The sequence below is a fragment of the Macadamia integrifolia genome, chromosome 10, assembly GCF_013358625.1.
Source record: "Macadamia integrifolia cultivar HAES 741 chromosome 10, SCU_Mint_v3, whole genome shotgun sequence".
NCBI lineage: Eukaryota > Viridiplantae > Streptophyta > Magnoliopsida > Proteales > Proteaceae > Macadamia > Macadamia integrifolia.
Genome location: NC_056566.1, coordinates 30,258,557 through 30,277,873, shown reverse-complemented (window position 1 = coordinate 30,277,873; position 19,317 = coordinate 30,258,557). Strand labels below are relative to the sequence as shown.

The 19,317-nt window shown below is 41.0% G+C and overlaps 2 protein-coding genes and 1 long non-coding RNA gene across 7 annotated transcripts; 2 read left to right on the top strand and 1 right to left on the bottom strand.

The window, feature by feature from the left end:
• Positions 1-1,299: 1,299 nt before the first annotated feature.
• Positions 1,300-8,484, top strand: LOC122091451. Of its 4 annotated transcripts, none has more exons than XM_042661405.1 (5): positions 1,300-1,714; positions 3,416-3,512; positions 3,647-3,973; positions 4,073-6,654; positions 6,753-8,484. In XM_042661405.1, exons 2-5 carry the CDS (start codon positions 3,510-3,512, stop codon positions 8,137-8,139), a joined length of 4,299 nt encoding a protein of 1,432 aa, XP_042517339.1. In that variant the 5' UTR covers positions 1,300-1,714; positions 3,416-3,509; the 3' UTR covers positions 8,140-8,484. The 4 variants fall into 4 exon arrangements, with proteins under 4 accessions (XP_042517339.1, XP_042517341.1, XP_042517340.1 ...); XM_042661407.1 differs by having other exon boundaries at positions 3,416-3,542; XM_042661406.1 differs by lacking the exon at positions 1,300-1,714 and adding an exon at positions 1,736-3,295.
• A 942-nt stretch (positions 8,485-9,426) lies between these two features.
• On the top strand, positions 9,427-13,483 carry LOC122091005. Of its 2 annotated transcripts, XR_006143786.1 has the most exons (4): positions 9,427-9,587; positions 9,844-10,015; positions 12,717-12,794; positions 12,904-13,483. It is a non-coding gene; the product is annotated as an uncharacterized LOC122091005 (long non-coding RNA). The 2 variants fall into 2 exon arrangements; XR_006143785.1 differs by having other exon boundaries at positions 9,427-10,015.
• Positions 13,308-15,627, bottom strand: LOC122091004 (phosphoglycerate mutase-like protein AT74H). Its single transcript, XM_042660804.1, has 5 exons — positions 14,790-15,627; positions 14,543-14,662; positions 14,175-14,388; positions 13,822-13,902; positions 13,308-13,720 (listed from the first exon to the last, which is right to left on the bottom strand). The coding sequence occupies exons 1-5, from the start codon at positions 15,364-15,366 to the stop codon at positions 13,612-13,614; spliced, it is 1,101 nt and encodes a 366-aa protein (XP_042516738.1). The 5' UTR covers positions 15,367-15,627; the 3' UTR covers positions 13,308-13,611.
• Between the last annotated feature and the right edge of the window lie 3,690 nt (positions 15,628-19,317).

Below are 19,317 nucleotides of genomic sequence, written 5' to 3'. Positions count from 1 at the left end.
GGTTGTATCGATTTTGATCTAGTTTTTGTTTTTAAATTTACATGTTATTTGTAGTGCTAGTTTTAGAAAACAGTTTATAATTTCAATTTGTAATTTGTTTGATTTTGGTTCACATTCAATTTACATATGGTTTGTAATGTTGGTTCACATCCGATTCCACCTTTGTACCCATTAATTCAATTATTTTTACAATTAATTTAAGAGTACGACATATAGGTTTAGAATAACTAAAGCTTCCATCTCAATTTGTATCATTGATTCTCTTACTGCATATTATAACAACATAAAAAGCATTTGAATTACAGTCCTTTAGAAACACAAAACCATCTTTTTTTTTTTTTTAAATACAAGGCAGTGCAAAAATTTAAGTTTATTCAGTCCAATTTTATCTATTCCTATTCAATTTAAAAACATTGATTCTATGGTGCAAATCAAAACTGAATAAAATAGAGAACCTATGAAATTAAAAGTTATTCATTTCTCGGTGACCCGAATCAGTTGGTTTTGATTTCATTTTGATACCTTTTTATATATTTACTTACATATGAATGGAGGAGATCCGCTTTACTTATATATTTGCTTACATATGAATGGAGATCCGCTTTACTTTCTATTTTATAGATGAGAAAGGTAATTCTATAAGTGGTTTGGAGGGAGAGGTTACTTTAGCACCCTCCCTTTCATGACCTAGATTGTAACCAAAAAAAAAAAAGAAAGAAGGAAATGACCTAGCTGACCATCCTATGTGCCAAATCATTCCACAACCACTTGTTGGTGCCCTCCACTATTTCGCAGCAAAAACACAAGCCATCCCTATTTTTAAATAGATTTCATATAAACAATTTTATAAAATTCATTCGAAAATAGAGTGCTATCAGGTCCGCCATATATACGTATGCACCATTGAAATGCCTTTTGTGGGACCCCAGTCACAAAGTCCACCTATCATCGGATGTTGGTATCCAATCCTCTGGAGGTAGATGAATGAGATCTTGGGAAGCTGGGTTGGGACATCTCCATGCTCAAGAAACTGGTGGCCGTCGGATGTGCATCTCTATGGCTATGTAGGAGGATCAGAGGGTCAGTGATGTCGATGATGCATGTATTTTAATGCATTTATTTATTGTATTTAATACAGCCTTAAGAGTCCACAAAGTGATGATCGCAGGTGTTGACTTGAATACCGATTCGCGATTGTCGAGGGCGAGGCGTTTCTGAGAATATCATGTTAAGATCGAGGGTAGTTTGGGTAGTGAAAGCACCATAAATACGTGGCAAGGGAGAGCAAAGTATAGGTTCTTCTTTCTTACGAACAGGGAAGGAAAGGATTGCACGGGATTGGAAAAGAAGCAGGGTCGGCGTATCGGAAAAGGAATGTGTGGAAGGAAACACCAGGGGAGAATCCGAATCCCTCCATGATCGAATCGAAGCCAAGGAAAAGAAGAAAAAGAAGGAGCAGATAGAAGAAGAATCTGATTACATCTCTTTCACAAACCCACCCATACGATGCTTTTGAAGATGTTTTGAAGAAGTCAGAAGATATATATAATACACATCTGGTTGCCTTTGTTTGAACTCCGCCTTTTTTTTCTTCTTCTCTTAAGAGGCTCTGATTCTCTCGTTTTTGTGCAATTGATTGGAAGTTTTCGTCTTCGTAAGGTTCCGTTCACTTCATCGCTGCGATTTCTCGAGCGATCGGGGAAATCGTTTTCAGGTATTCAAACCCTAGCTTTTGATTTATATATTTTTGGTTGTTTTCCGTCGATTGAGAAACAAAAAAAAATTAATGGGAAAGGGCAAGGGTTTACCATCTCGAACATGGATTGCGCCGTGGAGTAGAAGCTCTGCTTGGTCCAAGCCCAAGGTAGAAACTTTGATAGTTTGCAGAATCCGAGAGGTCTCCTTTAGTTCAGAGGAAGGCATTATCAGTTTGAAGAATTTGAAACAGGTTGAAGAAGACCATGGAGGGCAAGGCATTAATATTAGGGTTTTGCTTTGGCAATCACTGTTGATGAACCGGCGCCACCATCCTAAAAGAAGCTCTGCTGGTTAGGGTTTTTTATCCCTAGATCTGTCGGGTCTGAAGATTTAGGTTTCAATGGATTGATTAAAATGGGAGCCGCATACTTGAGGCGGAGTTACGCAGTTTTGCGTCGGGGCGTGGCGGTGTTCATATTCGGTTGGTTGGTTTCCTGCTTTGCTTTGCCTGCAATTACTGAGCTCGGGCACACGCAGTCTCCACTCACCCGATAAGAGCTGGCCTAATCGCTCCCTCGTGCACTCCTTGGAGAGACGCCTTCATCCTGGATCTAGGTTTTCACTGGGGCGTTTGTGTTATTTTTAGGGTTTATCTTTGCTCCAGAGAAACCACGTTAGGTTCCTTCTCCGCACACCATACACGCTTAAGGCGTCTTAACCTGCTTGGCTGAGGAGTTGTTGGTCATGGTTTATGCCAGCCTGCGTCTGGCAATTCGATGTAGAAAACACTCAATCAGCCCAAAATAGTCTTAGGTCCACAGGATCTATTATCTGCTACTACTACTTATTTGATTGGATCTGTTGATTAATGTTGCCTGAGAAGGTTATTATTCCAGCAGGACACTCTCTCTCCCATCTACTAGTCTATGCTAAACCTTAGGTTTCCCAAAATGGAAGTCTATATATCTTGTGGAGTTCAGGCGGTTCCTGTTCTTCATCCATATCCTTGCAGTCCTCCTCTTGGGAATTTGGTTGTTCTACCGACTCGAAGGGTGATTGGAGTGTGGGAAACCGTATGTTCTTGGCTTCTTGTAGATCAATCATTCCTTGATTATCAACTTTACATGGGATGCCGACCTTCAATCTGTAATTATTGAGGCTGAGTTATAGAAGGATCGGTCCAAGCTTTTTAGAAAAAGGAGATTAGTTCCTCTGTGTATTGAATGGCTTCTCATGGATAAGCTTCAGATCACCTGACAATAGGTCCAAGTTGCTAATCTGTTTCTTACTAAGAAAATAACTAGGATTTTCTGCCCTTATAGGCATAATCTGAATTAGCAATGATTGCTTTGTTACTCAGCTAGTATGTGGTGGAAGTTATGTTGAACTGGAGAACCCTTTTCGAGTTTCACCTATGGGTGTTAAGCCCTATTTTTGAAGCGATAGGGTCATGGTATATTGGTATTTTCCTTCCTGTTTAGTTGGCTGAGAAGAAGCCCTCACTCCAAACTTAGGTTACTGCCATATCAAAAGCTGCACTGTCAACTGAGGAGTTTCATGCTGGCCTTGAAGGCTGGTTAACATGATCTGCCTCAAGGTAATGGCCTCTCTAGGCATATCTGGCAGTCCTGTTGTCAGCTTTAGGTCTCAGTAAGGCATTGGTATATATTTAAGTTCTTTTATGTTGCTGTTGTTCTAAATCTCGCATCTTTTGCAGGTGAGTTCATTTTGGATCCTGCTGTGGGTATTAGGAGGGGGATATTATCCATCACAATCTCTCAATGAGCTAGGACAACGAGGGTTCCGATTTAATGGTGGGTAACCCTTGTTTCCACTTATGACATGTGAGCTCAGATATATCTAAAAACTTGGAATGATTTATATATCTTTGGTATGGATGTTTATTAATCTACTTTATTTCTAAATGATTTCCTTTCTATTTTCACAGATTCGGCTGTGTTCGTGCTCTGGGGGGTCAGCCTCTACTATTGATCCAATTAGAAAACGAGTAGTTACAGCATCCTGCAAGACTTGTGGGGGGAAAGCACTGGTTGATGGGAGAGGGTCTCTATCTGGTAGCATGCTGAGCACTGGGGCACTGGAACTTACTAGTGTTATCAATCCTGAATTGACTTGGAAGACAATTTCAAAAGGTAACAGAAGCGCATCAAGGCGGGCTAGAAAACCCATTTCAAGAAACTATAATAGTAGTGGAGCTCTGTTTGATAGGGATCCAGAAAAGGTCGAGGAAATGCCAGTTTCTGAATCTGAGAAGGTATTTATTGCATTTCACATGGTTCACTTATTAGCTATTCCCAGTGGAAAGTATGTACAGTTTCTTTGGCTTGTTTTAATCCTCTTCTCTATTTTGCAGCTTGGAGTAACTGTCCTTGGACGTCGGTTCAGTGACAAAGTGGAACATATACCGATTAAGAAAAGGAGATTTTTGTTTCGGTCGCCATCCCCACCACCTCGGGCATCATCTCCACACCCAGAAGAGTCTGATCAACATGCTTCAGGTCAGGAGTCTTCTCTGAATGCAATTGTACGAAAAAAAGCTGTGGCAGCAGATGCAGCTGTTCACTTGGGTCAAGTCGTTGACACTGGTATTGCTAGTGATGAAAAATACTTGAAAGAGATTAACGGAGATCTTGGTGAGAGTGAGGACTTCTCTGGTATTTCAATATTGGCGGCGGCTGCCTGCAATAGCAGTATGGACGGTAGCACTGATAATGCTGAGGATGGTTCAGCCCTTGAAGTATCTTCTGTGCAAGAGAGGTCTTATGATGTTCTGATGAAAAATGAATCACGTCCTGTGGTGAAGGAACCACGCAGGGGCCATGGTCTCAACTGTGCTGAAATTTCAGATGAAGGAACTGGCTCCCGTATTTCTGCGATGCGTGTGGAAGAAACAATTGCCTCCTTGGTGACAGCCGCCTCCTCCCCAAAAAATATGGCATGTAAAACAAATGCCGAGGCCCCTGACTCTATGGACAACCTTTTGTCTGCAAAGCAGAAGCTTCCAAGTGACGGAAATGAAACAAGTTCAAAAAAACATGAGACTTTGCTAGATGATCGATCACAGTGGGACTTGAATACTGCTATGGATGCTTGGAAGAGTCCCTGTGATCCTGCTGTGGATTCTCAGGAAGATGGAATTGATGATGGTGGACGCAATGAGAAGCTAGGCAAGTTGGAAGCTTGTGAGCGGAAAAGGGAGCCTGCAGATACGAAACTTGACATTGCAAATCCAGTGCAGCCTGTGGTTGGCAGTGTCATGGGTGATGGACGTGAGGGCATTTGCTGCTATACAGACTCAAGAAGTTCGACGGTGGGGACTGACGAATCAAACAGAGATGACCATAAAGTAGATGCACATGATGGTGAGGGAAGATGTGAAAGAACAGCCTGCTTCCAGGTAGAACCTTCTACATCTGAGATTGATAGTGCTCCACATTTGGTGGGCCTCGATGGGTCAAAATCTTTGCATAATCAGGAACCAACCACAAGCGTCGGTGCTCATCAGTTTGTTGACAAGGACACCTGCATAAATCATTCTTCCCTTCCTGTAGCTGATAAGGGTAGTGATACACCAGTTTCAGAGGAAAAAGGGCATGCAATTTCTGCTGGTGCTACTGGTAAGAAAACAGGAGATGATTGTCCTGCTGAGGCAGAAAGAGATGAACATATTTGCTCAAGTCCTCTGTCTGGGAGGCACTGCACTACTTTGTCTTATGCAGTCATTCCTGGAGACATGTGTGGAAACAAAAAAGTTCCGACTGAAGATGGAGAGGATGCTGGTGGAACTTCAGGTTTGCATGACAATGGAAACTTCCCCAATAAACCACAAAGCACTGACCTTATGGCATGTGATCCTCTGCAGTCTGGACCTTCTGATAGTGTCATGGATCATGCTGTTGGTGATCGTTCCCCATTGACCAGCTGTGAAGAGTTGTCTGGTTCAGGGGAATCTGCTGAAAGTAGTGAACATGCTGTTGGTGTGGGTTTGAAGGTACAAGATGCCAGAGATTTTGTAGCTGATGCTGCTGTGGATTATCCAGATCAGATTGAATCCAAAGAACTCTCATGTAAGACTTTGGAAGCGACTACAGGGACAGTGGAGGCACCAGGTGGCATCAGTTGTCATGGGGCCTATAGAAGCTGTGCTGATGATCTTCTAAATATTTCTGGCAGTGTTGCTCCTGAAGATGATCATTTTGATGATGTTGATTATGGTTCAGATGTTTCTCAAGATGATCCCCAAGGGATGGAAAAGGACAACGAACTTCAGGCAGGTTATGATTCTCAGTACGAGGATGGGGAGTTCAGGGAGTCTGTTCTACATAGTTGGGAAGGGGATGCATATGAGGAAGGGGAAGCTGAACATGTTGACCATGGATCTGACAACAGAGAAGCATATGACTTTGAAGCTGCAGAAAAAACTGATTGTCCTGGTTCCGTGTCTCTACAAATTGAGGATCTGGCTGAATGCCATGGGGGAAGATCTGCTGAGATCAATGGCAACTGTGAAATAGATCAAGTTATGGAGAGGAATATGCCAGAAAACAATGTTCTAGGTGCAGGATATTGTGAGAAAAGGTCAGGAACAGTGAGTAGACACTCAAGGGGGCAGTTTGGTAAGAGAGATGACTTTAGTAAGGTGAATGGAGATGATGAGCTTTATGTCGTTGGACATGCTGGGAAGGACTCAACCCAATCAGCAAGTTTGAGGATGAAATTTTCTGGATGGGATCAGTTGCCTGAAGGTAGCAGAGGTTCTGTGGATACAAAATTGGAGGCCAGAGATGGTCACTTAAAAAGGCTTCATTCTGTTGCTCGTATGGATGGACATGATTCTGGGGATTCTGTTGCAAGGATGGCAACAACATCTAGGCGGGAGTTGCATTCCCGTATTGAGGGTCCCACATCTTCTGATGTTTTGCATAGAAAAGATAGGTATGTTTGTGACCTTTGTTCCCTAGTTACTTCTTCATCTGTTGGTTTGTCTGTTTTAAGGTGTAAATGTTTGTCACTAATCATTTTTATGTTTCCAGATCCAACAAGCTGGATGATTCAAACCGTAGAGCTGAAAGAGAACTTGTTTCTGCAAAATCCATTGGAAGGGGTGGATCCTCTATGCCGCATATGCATGGCGGGGGGCGGGGAGGTGATCGTTGGGTTGATTCTTCCCATTGGGGTCCAGAACGTCATCGTTCACCTGGTTTTGGGCACCCTGGGCCAAAGAATGCTGCAGCAGTAGCTGCTGCCAAGATAGAGAGCAGTGGTTTTGTTGTTGCTCCAGATGGTACAGTGGTAAAAGCTGGTGGTTTGGGACGGCGTAGACAATCTGTAAATGCATCTTCAGAAGGTGTGCGCCGCTCTCTCGCCCGAAGGGGATCACCATCAGACAGGGATGAGGCTCTTGGCATGCATATGGAACTTGATCTGGTGGGTGAGATGAGCCCTGATAGGAGCATTTCTGTCGGAAGGGATAGGTCTGGAAGATTTGGCCCACGAATGGTGGCTTCCAGCATCAGGGGGAGATATCAAGGACCTGCCCCTGATGATTCCTCCTTACGCATGCAACATCCTTTAGTCACAAGAGATCGGAGCTATTCTCCCATTCAAAGAAGAGGGGCTCCCCATATATCTCGATCCCGTACAAATTCCCCATCAAGATCTAGAACCCGTTCTCCCCATGCTTGGCCTTCTCCAAGGGGAAGAAATGGGTGTGGTATCAGCAGTGGTCCGGTTTTAAGACATCACAGTAGAAGTCCTCCAAATTTCAGGTCTGAGGTTAGAATGGACAGAGTGAGGTCACCTCATCGGCGGCCAGGTTTTTTAGCAGATCATGATCCAGGTTTTGCCCCAGCGGCCAGAATCCGTGGTTCTCCACAACATTCTTCCCGATGGGTTGAGAATAGGAAAGATGCAGTAGATCATTTTCGGGAGCAAGGGTACAAGCAGCGACTACAGGATTCAGAAAGAAGATTGCCTGGAAGAATTTTCCCACGAAGCCATAGGTTTGATCTGGCGGGTTCCACGGGGAGATCAAAGCTGGATGGGTATTATAGACCCATGCATCCTGGGAGGTTTACTGAGATGGTTGGAGCTGGAAGAGGGTCTAGGTATGATGAAAATGATGATGATAGAAGGAAACATGGCCACAGATATGAGTTTGTTCATCCTGTGAGGCGTTATGATACGGATGGTCCTGTAAAGAGGTTCCGGTATGATGTGGAAGATGGTTTTGCATCGCACGACTCTCATAACAAGGAGCCAACAGAGTTTCATGGTAGAGAGAGTCCTAAGACCTATGGCAGGGGTATTGACAGCAGGCTGGGGGATGCACCTAGGAGATCTAGAGAAGACAAAGGCCATTTCAGATATGGTCGAGACTGGAAGTGTAATTCCAACTCCAAGTCATTTGGAATGCGATAATGTGATGAAGATGGTTCTCCAAGAAGGAGAATACCTTCATGACCTTTGTACCCTTTGTTTTTTCTCCCTTTGGGTGCTTTGGTTGGTCGACAAAGAGATGTTGAATCTGGTGAATTTTCCTCCTTTGGTGGGGAAGCGTCTCAGTTCTCCCCCCCCCCCCCCCCCTCTCTTATTACAGTGCTTCTGGAACTATTATCACTATGCAGATGGCTGCTTATACTTCCTTTTTTCTTCAGCCCTTTTTTAGAAGATTTTTTCAGACATTTTTCTTTTGGCATATTCTGAGTTATGTAACCTCTTCATGAGGCCACTGAAATATTATTAATCAAGTGAAAATTCAATTCATGCTTGTTATGCTTGCTTCAAAAGTGAAGTTGATGGTTGTTTATGTGGTTAAGGGCCATTCATGGCATGAGAGTTACTTTAAGAAGCTACTTTTTTCTTTTTTCTTTCCCCCTTACCTAGTGATTGGCAGGTAATGGCTGATGTGAAAAATTCATTGTTATTTGATTAAACATCCACCTGACCATCAGAAAAGATTGCATCCCCCCCCCCCTCCCAAAAAAGTAAAAATAAAATAAATAACTGATTAGTTAGATAAGTTAGTGGTTTGGTGAATAAAATCATTGAAATAGAAGTGAGGAAATTCTGACATCACTAATAGCATTGTATATATGTTCCCTTTGTGAGGAAATAAAAATTGTTAAAACGTTGATTCCTCTACAAAGAAGTAGGTTTTTCAGTATTTATTCCATGGTGGACCCTCTGTTCAGTACTTTAGGTAAAAAATGTGCATGCATATTGGTAATTATAGACTTAAGCCCCATATTTAAGAATTGAGATTACTTCTCTTGTGGCAAAGGCAGCGTTGTGATTACAATGCATGCTTATTCTGGTTATGATGATAACTTCTCAAATTGTAAGCATATTTGGAAGAATTTTGTACCTTTGTAACAGAGACAGTGATTTGCTATTAGCACATGTTCTTCTTCTTCACATTAAGTTCAGATTGTGCATTTTGTTGATGCAATGAAATTTGGTGAATTCTAATTTTTATCCTCAGGTCAAGCAAAGTTGAGACAAGACCCCCAAGTTCCTGTAGCAATTTTTAGCAATCATGTTTGTACTTCTTTTGTTATAAATACAGGGACACGCACAGGAACAGCTGGATGCACTCATAATATGTTCTCAATGTTTACTTCAACTTTATTTCATAGCAAGGAGGATTATGTAGTAGCTGAACTAAGTCAATCGCACATGTTTTTCTTTCTGGGTGTTGCAGGTTTTCCTCGTTTGCTTGATGGTGCTTAAACAATCTGGTTGGAGGTGCTCTTAGGACAAACTATTTGCATGTATGTTCTTTGGTATGAATCAGGATGATTACCTGAATGGCTGAGATATCTTCCTTGCTTTCTAGATCTGCTTGGAGGCTTTCTGAGGACAAATTGGTACACCTTTAAGTTTCATGCCCAAGAAAATGATTTGCAGAACGGTTTAATATTTTCTTTCTTCATACTTATTTTAGTGAATCATTGATTGTTACAGTAAGGGAATCATGTGGTTGTTATTGTCCAAGCACAGGAACAGCTGAATGCACTCATAATATGTTCTCAATGTTTGCTTCAACTTTATTTCATAGCGAGGAGGATGATGTAGTAGCTGAACTAAGTTAATCGCATATGTTTTTCTTTCTCGGTTTTGCAGGTTTTCCTCATTTGCTTGATGTGCTAAACAATCTGGTTGGAGGTGTGGAGGTGCTCTTAGGACAAACTATGTGCATGTATCTTCTTTGGTATGAATCAGGCTGATTACCTGAATGGCTCAGATATCTTCCTTGCTTTCTAGATCTGTTTGGAGGCTTTCTGAGGACAAATTGGTACACCTTTCAGTTTCATGCCCATGAATGTGATTTGCAGAACGGTTTAATATTTTATTTCTTCATACTTATTTTAGTGAATCATTGATTGTTACAGTAAGGGAATCATATGGTTGTTATTGCCCTCCTATGATTTTTGCCTAGTGTTGCTCAGATTTTTTAGCAAAATTCCAGTTGTACTATCTGCAAGATCCTTGTTGGGAAGTTTTAATGAACTAAATCTATCTTTTCTTAATCTTTACATTTGAAATCCTTAAAAGGTTGTTCTATTATATATCTTTTTTCTTTTTTTTTGGGGGGGGGGGGGAGTTGGGGACACTACTAGGATGATTCCCTCCTACAAAATATGCTTAAGAGCCCAACCGTCTGCTAGAGTTGACTCAAGAACCTCTCTTGGGAAGTCGCTTTCTTGTACCAGTTTTTCATGGAACCAGTAGTCTTTGACGTATATGTTCTGTTCATTGGCCAATGAACTGCATTCTTAAAATGTAAATTTTAAGGTCATGCTGGATGCCAAATCATTGAAAGTTCCTCCATCTGTTCGCAGACTTTAATTTCTGATACTGAAGCTTCTTAAAGAGCTAACCTATTTTCCAATGAATCAGGAGGTTTCCAAATCGATGCTCTGAATTTCAGATGGTTCCACCGTTTTGAGTTACTGGCCTTTTGCTGCCACATCTACAGTGTAGTTGATGCAGATTGTAGGTACTTACAGAAATACCGTCGCTGGAAGAAGCAACCTATGCCAGGACCATAGCTTGTGGTTCTGGTTTGGACCACTTTGAACCAGTTTTAACTGGTCTGCAGTTCACATTCTAGTTCACCTAAAGAACCTTTAGGACTGGTTTCTTCTTATTTTATTGTTTAATAGTTTCCTTGTAAGGCCGGGAGTCCTAGTTGGTTAATGACTAGGGTTTGTGAGGAGTTATTTTTAGTTGGCTCCTTAATTTCAGAACTTGGTTTCCCAGTACGAGACAATTTTCAGCATATTCTTCCACCGAAAGGACTCAAGAGGCTGCAGTGGCTTGTTCAAATTGAAGTCCAGGGCCCTGTCTGAAGCTGAATAGAAGAACCTAGTGCAGAATCACTATTAGCTTCTTCATGATGGACGTCTTCTCTCTACATTCACAGCTGCATGTAGAATTCCCCCTAATTTGCTCCCTAAACCATGATGATGGAGCAGCCTCTTTCCTCTGATCCTGCCTCTGCTCATCCATTACCTTATGTGAACTGTCTCCTCTACCACCAGCACCATTAGAAATTAACAAATGAGTATGTTGCTCCATTTCCTTTTGTTCTTCCTGTTGGGGATATGATGTATTGTATTCCAATCACATGGATTTGTGGGTCGATTGTAAAGTGTGCCTAATGTGAACTGTCTCCTTTACCTTAGAAATTAACAAATGAGTATGATGCTCCATTTCCTTTTGTTCTTCCTGTTGGGGATATTGATATATTGCATTCTGTCACATGGATTTGTGGGTCGATTATAAGGTGTGCCTATGTAGGTTTCACCATTAATTTATAATGATGATTCATTCTCTGTAAAGCTGAGAGAGGCACGAGGATGCTGCTGTAACCCTATTCTCCATTGATAGATCTCATTTCACCATGGATGTAGGCAATCCTTCTGAACCATGTAAAATTTGTGTTGCATCATCTGATTGTCTGTCTGCGATTTCATTCGTTTCCTGTATCGTTTTAGTTTTTCATATCTACACTTTTCTTTTTTCACCGACTGCTATCTGATACGACAAATTCTGACCGGCTGGATTCCTGTGCTAGAGCTGAAGTTCGAGAGTCCTGCACAGAAGCACTATTTCCTCCTAAGTCATCAGTGCAGCAACTCGGCAATGTGACTGAGGAGACAAGAGAGGAGGTAGGCCAAGAGAAAACCGTCACGCCTTGAAACGAAGGAGAAGGAAGCCCCTGTGGTCCCCTCTTCTTTTCCTTTGAAACTGAGGACAAACAGTAGCTCCTTGGAATTTGGAAAGTTGAAACTGCTTCTGCTTATGGCTTTCTCTCTCCCCTCCGTTCAACCTTCCCATGTTTCTCTCAGTTCCTCTTTTAATTAATAGAAGTTCCTGGAAAATCAATGAATGCTGTAGGCTCCGCTTGGTTTCAAAGGAAATATAAATCATTTTTGGCATTTGGTTGTGAGGAAAATGTAAATATATCCTTGGGAAGTGAAATATACTTTACAGGAAATGCAAATATTTCCATTCACTTCCCTTTTCCAATTTCCCGTGTAACCTAACAGAGCCGTAGCTTTTGCCTCCCAGCCAATAATATTATGGGAATGAAGTGGGGATGGGACTTAGGTTTTCTGACAGAATTAAATTTACCTTCTTTGTGATTTGGTCAAGATCCTTGACAACATTTACGCCAGTACAATCTTCTTTTATTTGATGGGTATGCTGACTGGCTACACCACTCAAAGCAGTGTGAAGAATACACTTTACTATTTAAACAAAGAAAACTGAATAAGAGCGGCTGAAGACTTCATTGTTGAGGAATCTATGCTTTTAATCCCCTCATAGGAATCCTGGCTCTGCCTTTCCTCTGTATCTCGTTATAGTTGGGAACGCTTACTAATATTGAATAGTAGTAGAAGTAAGGTCATCTTCTGTTTGCCTTACATTCAAAGGGATCAAAATGTCGTTTATCACTTGCTTGGTACTAATTTGGTGGTTGGAATCAGGTGGGTTTGACATTTGCAAGTTTAATGGATGAAAGAGCTTGCCATATTGCGACGTTGATGATGGCATGAGCAACGCAGGTTTGAGCAATTACCGTATAGTGAATGTAAATGAGATATGCTTCAAAGATATTGGTTGTGATGTGGACATGCCAAGTGATTTAGTATTTCATCCTTGGTGTAATTGCAGTATGTGGAAGATGAAGGTTGTGATGGTCCGGTGTGGATTTTACTTGAAGGTTGGGTTATCGTTCTGTCCTGTAATTGCGATTATATGCAGGGTGGGTCATGCTGGTCCTCTACTTTAGTGATGCTGAAGTGTCAACTCTCAAGAAAGAAGTTCTGATTAAGCAAAGGCTCTTCGGTTCTACTCTGCTGAATAGGTTGCCTTGCCTTTACATATGCGCCTTTCTGGAGCACTGGTTGGATTGAAAATGTCACATGGAAGACCATTATAAGCACCTGTAGAAGGGTTATCATAAAGGTATTTGTTTTACAGGCCGTTGCTCATTCTGATCAAGCAGTTAAGAGAAGCTGTTCTTCAGGGTGTCGAAAGCTGTCCCTGGGCCAGGCAGGGAATTGACTTGGAGAATGTTTCAGAGAACGGTAAATATGATTTGATAGCCATTACTTTCCATTGTTTACTTACAATCTGGGCGGAAGGAAATATAAAATAGATAAAGAACTACACATGCATGTCTCTCTCACAAAATATTGGTACTGCAAATGGTCAATTTACATCAATACAATCTGTTGTGGTCATGATATCATCATTCATTACTGGTTGGTTTTACATCTGATAGTATTAATGGTACTCTTTCCTGGAAGTTCAACACCAGTGAACCATGTATGTAAGCTTTGTCAGGAACTCAGCATCGATCTAACCCAACGTGAAGCTTTAGGAGCCACCTCTTACAGGTTTGTCATCTTCAACATAGTGTGTGAAAAACGATGGTCCAGATGTTAAACAGTCGTAATTTAATTCGCCTGGTCTAGCAGTTTTTTGCCTGGATTAATATCCAAAGAACAGAATGATCAGTGTAAACTTGAGGAAATCACTCATTATTAACACAACTCTACTACCACAAAAGAGGCAATAATCGATTACCATTCCTGATCAATGAGCATTGCATCTGTTAAGCCAAACTCTCTTAGCTCTTCAGGGCTGTGATGGACCAGCAAGCTGTACCTGTTGAGAAGGAGAATTTGAATGGAATGACATAACCCATCACATACTAAACAGATTTTCTTCCAACCTCTAAAGCATGAAATGTTAGAAGCAAGATGGAATTTAATTGTTGATATTTTTGTGCTTACTAGATGGATTTCATTCAAGTAATAGTTTTGATCAAGAATCCCATTTCTACTTTTTTGTTTCTACAAAATTTTATTTGTATGAGATTCTGATGGACACACGCATGACCAGAGAGAGTGAGATGAAAGGGAACAATCATGAATCACCTTCCCCCAGATCCTGTTTGCATAACAAGCGTGCCTCCGTTGGAGAAATTGGTGAGGCCCTCAAATTGCTCGACAGTCCATTTGTACCATCTCATCAGAAAGACTCGCAATGTGAGACCATGGGAGACGATTACTAAATTCATGTTTGGGTTCCTTTGACCAGGTGGCTGAAAGCGTCCAATGTCGATGTCCGCTCTCAGAGTTTCCCTAAATCCTGCAACAGTAAATGCCCAATAAATTGGAGACTCATTAAAAATATTTTTTAAGTAGTAATCTCTGTTCTGCTCTGCTCCGCTCCGGTACTCTGCAACCAGGAAGGAACCAATTGAGACGAGGAACCCTAGAGTACAAATCACTCAAAAACCGACCTGTTATTCGATCATAAACATCTGCAGCAGATTCGCCATTGGGAAAGCGATAAAAGAAACGACCGTAGAGGACCCTGAAAGCTTTCTCAAGCCGCATTTTCTCTCTGTCCTGAAAATTCCCTTTGTACGGATTCAAATTCAGATATAACAGTAATAAGAATTGACTCAAACCCGACAGGTATTTGCTCAAATTACTCAATGAAATGAGCCTGGACTGGGCATTCATTATTCACTCATTTACACATACCAAAGTCTTGCTCACGGAGACGAGGCTCTTCCCTGACTCCGGCGATCCTGGATGGCTCGAATGCTTTGCCCAAACCACGTAGCGTCTCAAGAGTTCTCTTATAGGGGGAGACGTAGAAGTAGACCTTCCAATCATCCACACCATCTCCCTCAATCAACTTCCTGATCCTCTGCCCGCATTCCTCTGCTTCTCTGAAACCCTTCTCTGTCAAGCTGATCTTGGGGTCGGGAACCCGAGTGTAAGCAGACTCGTCCACATTCCCTTCGCTCTGCCCATGTCGGACCAGAATTATGCGGCGAGGCCGAGGGGGCAAGACCACAGCTGGGTTGATAGAGGAAGTCTTCTCGGGGAATTTGGCCAAGCCGCCGTTGGTGTAACCGTTGGTTTGGGTCAATCTGGATCGGCCTAGCATATCCTCACAGCACCTGATGTAAGGAGGAGGAGAAGAGAAGTGCTTGGGGCGGGAGACGGGGAGATACAATGAAGGCGGTGAGGGTGAGAGCATGGAGGCCATTGCGTGGGGGAAGGTGAGGGAATAGTAGGCAGGTGTGGCCTTAGGAATGAAACGCTTATACATCCTTTGAAATTTTGGAATTTTTATTAGTGTTGTGTTTGTCAGTGTGTGCGCGATGGGCAGCCGTTCACGTCTACGTCTACATATGACTTACGTGAGATGTTCTTTGGACGGGTCAAAGCTTTTGGGTTGCAGAGAGGACAGTGGAAGTGTTTTTGTCTGTTCAGGTCATTGTATGTTCATTCACCTTCATCTCCCCTGTATATGCAGTTACATGCAGATGGTGGAAAAGGTAAACGAGATCTACCAAGAAAATAGGAATTGAAAACCAGAGAAAGGGGACCATTAGTGGACCATCGATTGGAATTATGATGGGGATATGATGTCTTGTATTCTGTCACATGGATTTATGGGTTGATTTTTTAGGGAAATGGGCCCAATGGAGTCTAGTCCAATTATTAATTTGACATTTTATGGTGTTTAGTTGTAGCCTGATGAAAGTATGATTGAAGCTAACAATTTATAGTTTGATATACAATACTGATTTATTGTCTTTAAATGGACTAATTGGGTTATTAAACCGGACTAACCCATTTAATGATGCGAAACTTTAAATCGGTTGGACCTAAGATAAAATTTGGAAAGTGTTGTATCGAGAATTCGAGAGGGAGGATCATGGCTTGTGAAGAGAAGTTCAGTTACTTCCACCATGTTTGACTGTAAAGGAAATTAAAGGGAATGAAAGTAAAAAAAAAAATTGAGTCTAAAATATAAACTTTTGTAATTGTTTCCTTATTTAATTGTATAAAGTATAAAGGTACTTAAATTCCTTATTATATCTAGTATTAATATATTTTACATGCAATTTTTATTTTATATTTTTAAATCTAGATATTTTAATGTAAAATAAAATATAATATAATAATTAGATATGAAATGATTTGGAATAACAGATACAGTTAATGATTATCAAAACTTTATTTTTAAAATTTATTAAAAATTCAATTATTATTATTATTATTATTATTATTATTATTATTAAACTTCCCTTTAATTTCCCTTTCAACCAAAGCCCTACTAGGTTACTACTGAAGAGTAGATAGTGGGGACCACATAATTAGAGAGTGGAAAGTGGGGGCACATTATTTACAAATAAAAGGGTGGGGAAAGGAAATGCCTTTAAATTGCTCAATCCTCCCCCCTCGACCCGCACACCATGCATGTCTCATGTCTTATGTCTCGATTGTTGGACGGTAGGAAACCAGGAAAAACGCCCAACCAGAACCCAGGGTTGCCCCATATTTAGGATCCTCCTACTTTCCAACTCTTTGTTTCGTTTCATGACTTTTGGAGCAATAGTGAACCTGGTTCGACCTACCCAACTATTTTCTTGCTCCTTAATAGAAGAGAATGGGGTCCAATTGTCCATTGTCCACAGAGGAGGGCAATAACAAATGAACTGGCCGTTTTCTTTCTATCAATACTACCTCTTCTGTTGTGTGAAAAAAGTATCAGTTTTTACATTCGCTTTGTCCTAGGTTCAGGAGCTGGTCACTCATTGCCTCCTCCATCCATCTTGTAAACTTAATCCTATGTATGTACCTAGTTTATCCATACCGATACTTTCATATCAATTTGGTGTTGGGTCATATCAGTGAACGTGTATCACACCGATACCTTGATCCATGATAAATGGTATGGACTCGGGGTGTCAATCGGTCAGGCCTAGTGGGGCTTGACCAATTGGAAATTTTGCATCGTAAATGCTCGTTTAAGTAAATGAGCCTAGTTTTGGAGGGCATGGTACAGTTTATAATTGGCCGATCGATGTCGAGCTTCAATTGTGCTACCTTAAACAGGTTTTAATTGGGTTTTGGACCTATTTAAGTCTCTATGTGCTTACCTAAAATTCTGTTCTTAAATAGGTTGAAGGCCCATAAATGTTTCATTTGAATATTAAATCACTATAGAAGTCATTGCAAAATTGACTACATTAGAAAATTGACATTACCCTGGAAGTCTCCATCTTACGTAAAGAACTATGACACCCGATTTTCCATTAGAAAATTGACATTACTAAATTCCTCAAGAAATATTGATTGAATTTTCTCAAATTCTAAGCAAGATTTCTCATGAATTGAAATTATGAATCATCTAGGTGGGTTATAATCATTATATGTTGGCGTGAATTTCCTTGCTTTCTTACTTGGAAAAGCAAGTACAACACAAAGGCCGCGCCATTGCAAAATAGGAATTTTATGTAGTATTAAAGGGGGTCAGGTTCGATCGGGTTGCAACAAGTCAGTTCAAGTTTGGCCATAAATGTGTTGGGCTTGATCGGACGCCCAACATGCTAGCTACCTACACCGTGCACACCTATTTATAAATGTTCATTAATCCAACCAATCCAGGTCAAGCCATAAATGTACCGAGTTCGATCAAGCCTATCGGTGCCAGCTCAAAATTGACACCCTTAATATGGATTACCATTAGAAACCAAAATCCCACCACTTTTTGAGTATTTTTCCATAAATTGGGATCTATCCATCCACAAAAGTTAGACCCCACACGAATTACCATGTGGCTAATACTAAGACCTTACTATAGATCCCTTTTGGAAATCCACTAGAGGAACCCCTCCCTTTTAATCCTGGCTTAGTAGGATGCACGGGTTGATCTAGGATTTATAGCTGTGGCATGAATGGTGTTTTGGCATTTTTGGTTCCTTTCTATTTGTGGTTGCACCACGGACCACAGTATGAAAAATGCCATACAATATTTAGAAAAAGTAAGAAAGGAAGATGAGTTTCCACTTTCTTCGAAAAGATCAAGAATCAAGAAAATCATTGGTCTGTCCTCTTTTATGGATCATTACAAATAAGCAATGGTTGTTGGTCAGCCATTTGATGAATTCTGTTTAGGAGATTTATAGTGTCTTGGTGGGTCACACCACATTTGTGTTCTCTTCCTTTCTCTCACTAGCAAATTACAACCATCTGATTTGTTGCATATTTTTTGGATTGTTCAAAAAAGTTTTGGGCTTCACATATTTCTTGCTGGATTTAGGTCCATCAGCCCATGTATGTAGTGTATAATCTAAACAACACCATATAAGAGGGATTAGATGATCACGATTCCTGCCGTTCCGGACCGGGCGATCCAAATGGAGTTTTTAGGGTTAAGGAGGAATCTGGTTGATCCGATCAATTTCTACAAATTTTGGCCGATCCAGATTGGAATCGGTTGGACCTGACTCAGATACCGATTCCATGTTTAAAATCCTTGGGGAAGGAAATGGAGAAAGGAAGGGTGGGTGGGTGGGGGGGGAGCATATATTATCTACATTGGATACTTTATTTTTCAACTTTTGTGTAATGTGCATCTCTCTACCTCTAACCAAAGCCGGTAGCTTATGTTCTAATTCTAGAGTGTTCTTTTTTTCTTTTAATCGATTTTTTTTATCAAAGCTTACGTGTCCTTTTCCCCTTTTTTTTTATCCCATTTGTTGGCAAAGAAGCTTTATGGGCAAAAACACTTTTATTAGGCCTTTTAATGGACAAGTTTTTATCTCTAGGGGAGGTCCATTAAGTATGGGTAGCGGAAAAAAATCTTCTGCAATTTCAATCTCGTACAATTCCGTGAAATACCACCTTCAGGGGGTGACACCTGTATTGATACCAATGCAATGGTCCAGATATGATTTAAATGCCTCTTCACTGATTTAATGTTTTATTAGTTGTACCATATCTGGACCATTGTATTGGTATCAATACACGTGTCATCGCCTGAAGGTGGTATTATACAGAATTGTACGAGATCGAAATTGCAGACGATTTCAACCCATGGATAGCACTAAATTAACCTTTAAATTTGTAAACATGCAATCAGTGCAGTGTGGACCCCAAGCCCATAAACAACACAATCAGGATGAGTGCTTGGGATCCAGTGAGTTTGGTTCCAATCAATTCACAGTTTGAATTGTTCAGTCTCTCTCTCTCTCTCTCTCTCGTTTAA

What these genes read in the sequence shown, in the direction of transcription:
- LOC122091451 (XM_042661405.1), top strand. An exon ending in CAGTTTCTGAATCTGAGAAG is followed by an intron (nt 3,974 to 4,072) that starts GTATTTATTGCA and finishes TCTATTTTGCAG; the next exon opens with CTTGGAGTAACTGTCCTTGG. An exon ending in GTTTTGCATAGAAAAGATAG is followed by an intron (nt 6,655 to 6,752) that starts GTATGTTTGTGA and finishes TTATGTTTCCAG; the next exon opens with ATCCAACAAGCTGGATGATT.
- LOC122091004 (XM_042660804.1), bottom strand. Translation starts at nt 15,366, where the DNA reads ATGTATAAGCGTTTCATTCCTAAGGCCACACCTGCCTACTATTCCCTC. An exon ending in TGTTTATGATCGAATAACAG is followed by an intron (nt 14,389 to 14,542) that starts GTCGGTTTTTGA and finishes TTACTGTTGCAG; the next exon opens with GATTTAGGGAAACTCTGAGA. An exon ending in ATGCTCATTGATCAGGAATG is followed by an intron (nt 13,721 to 13,821) that starts GTAATCGATTAT and finishes ATATTAATCCAG; the next exon opens with GCAAAAAACTGCTAGACCAG.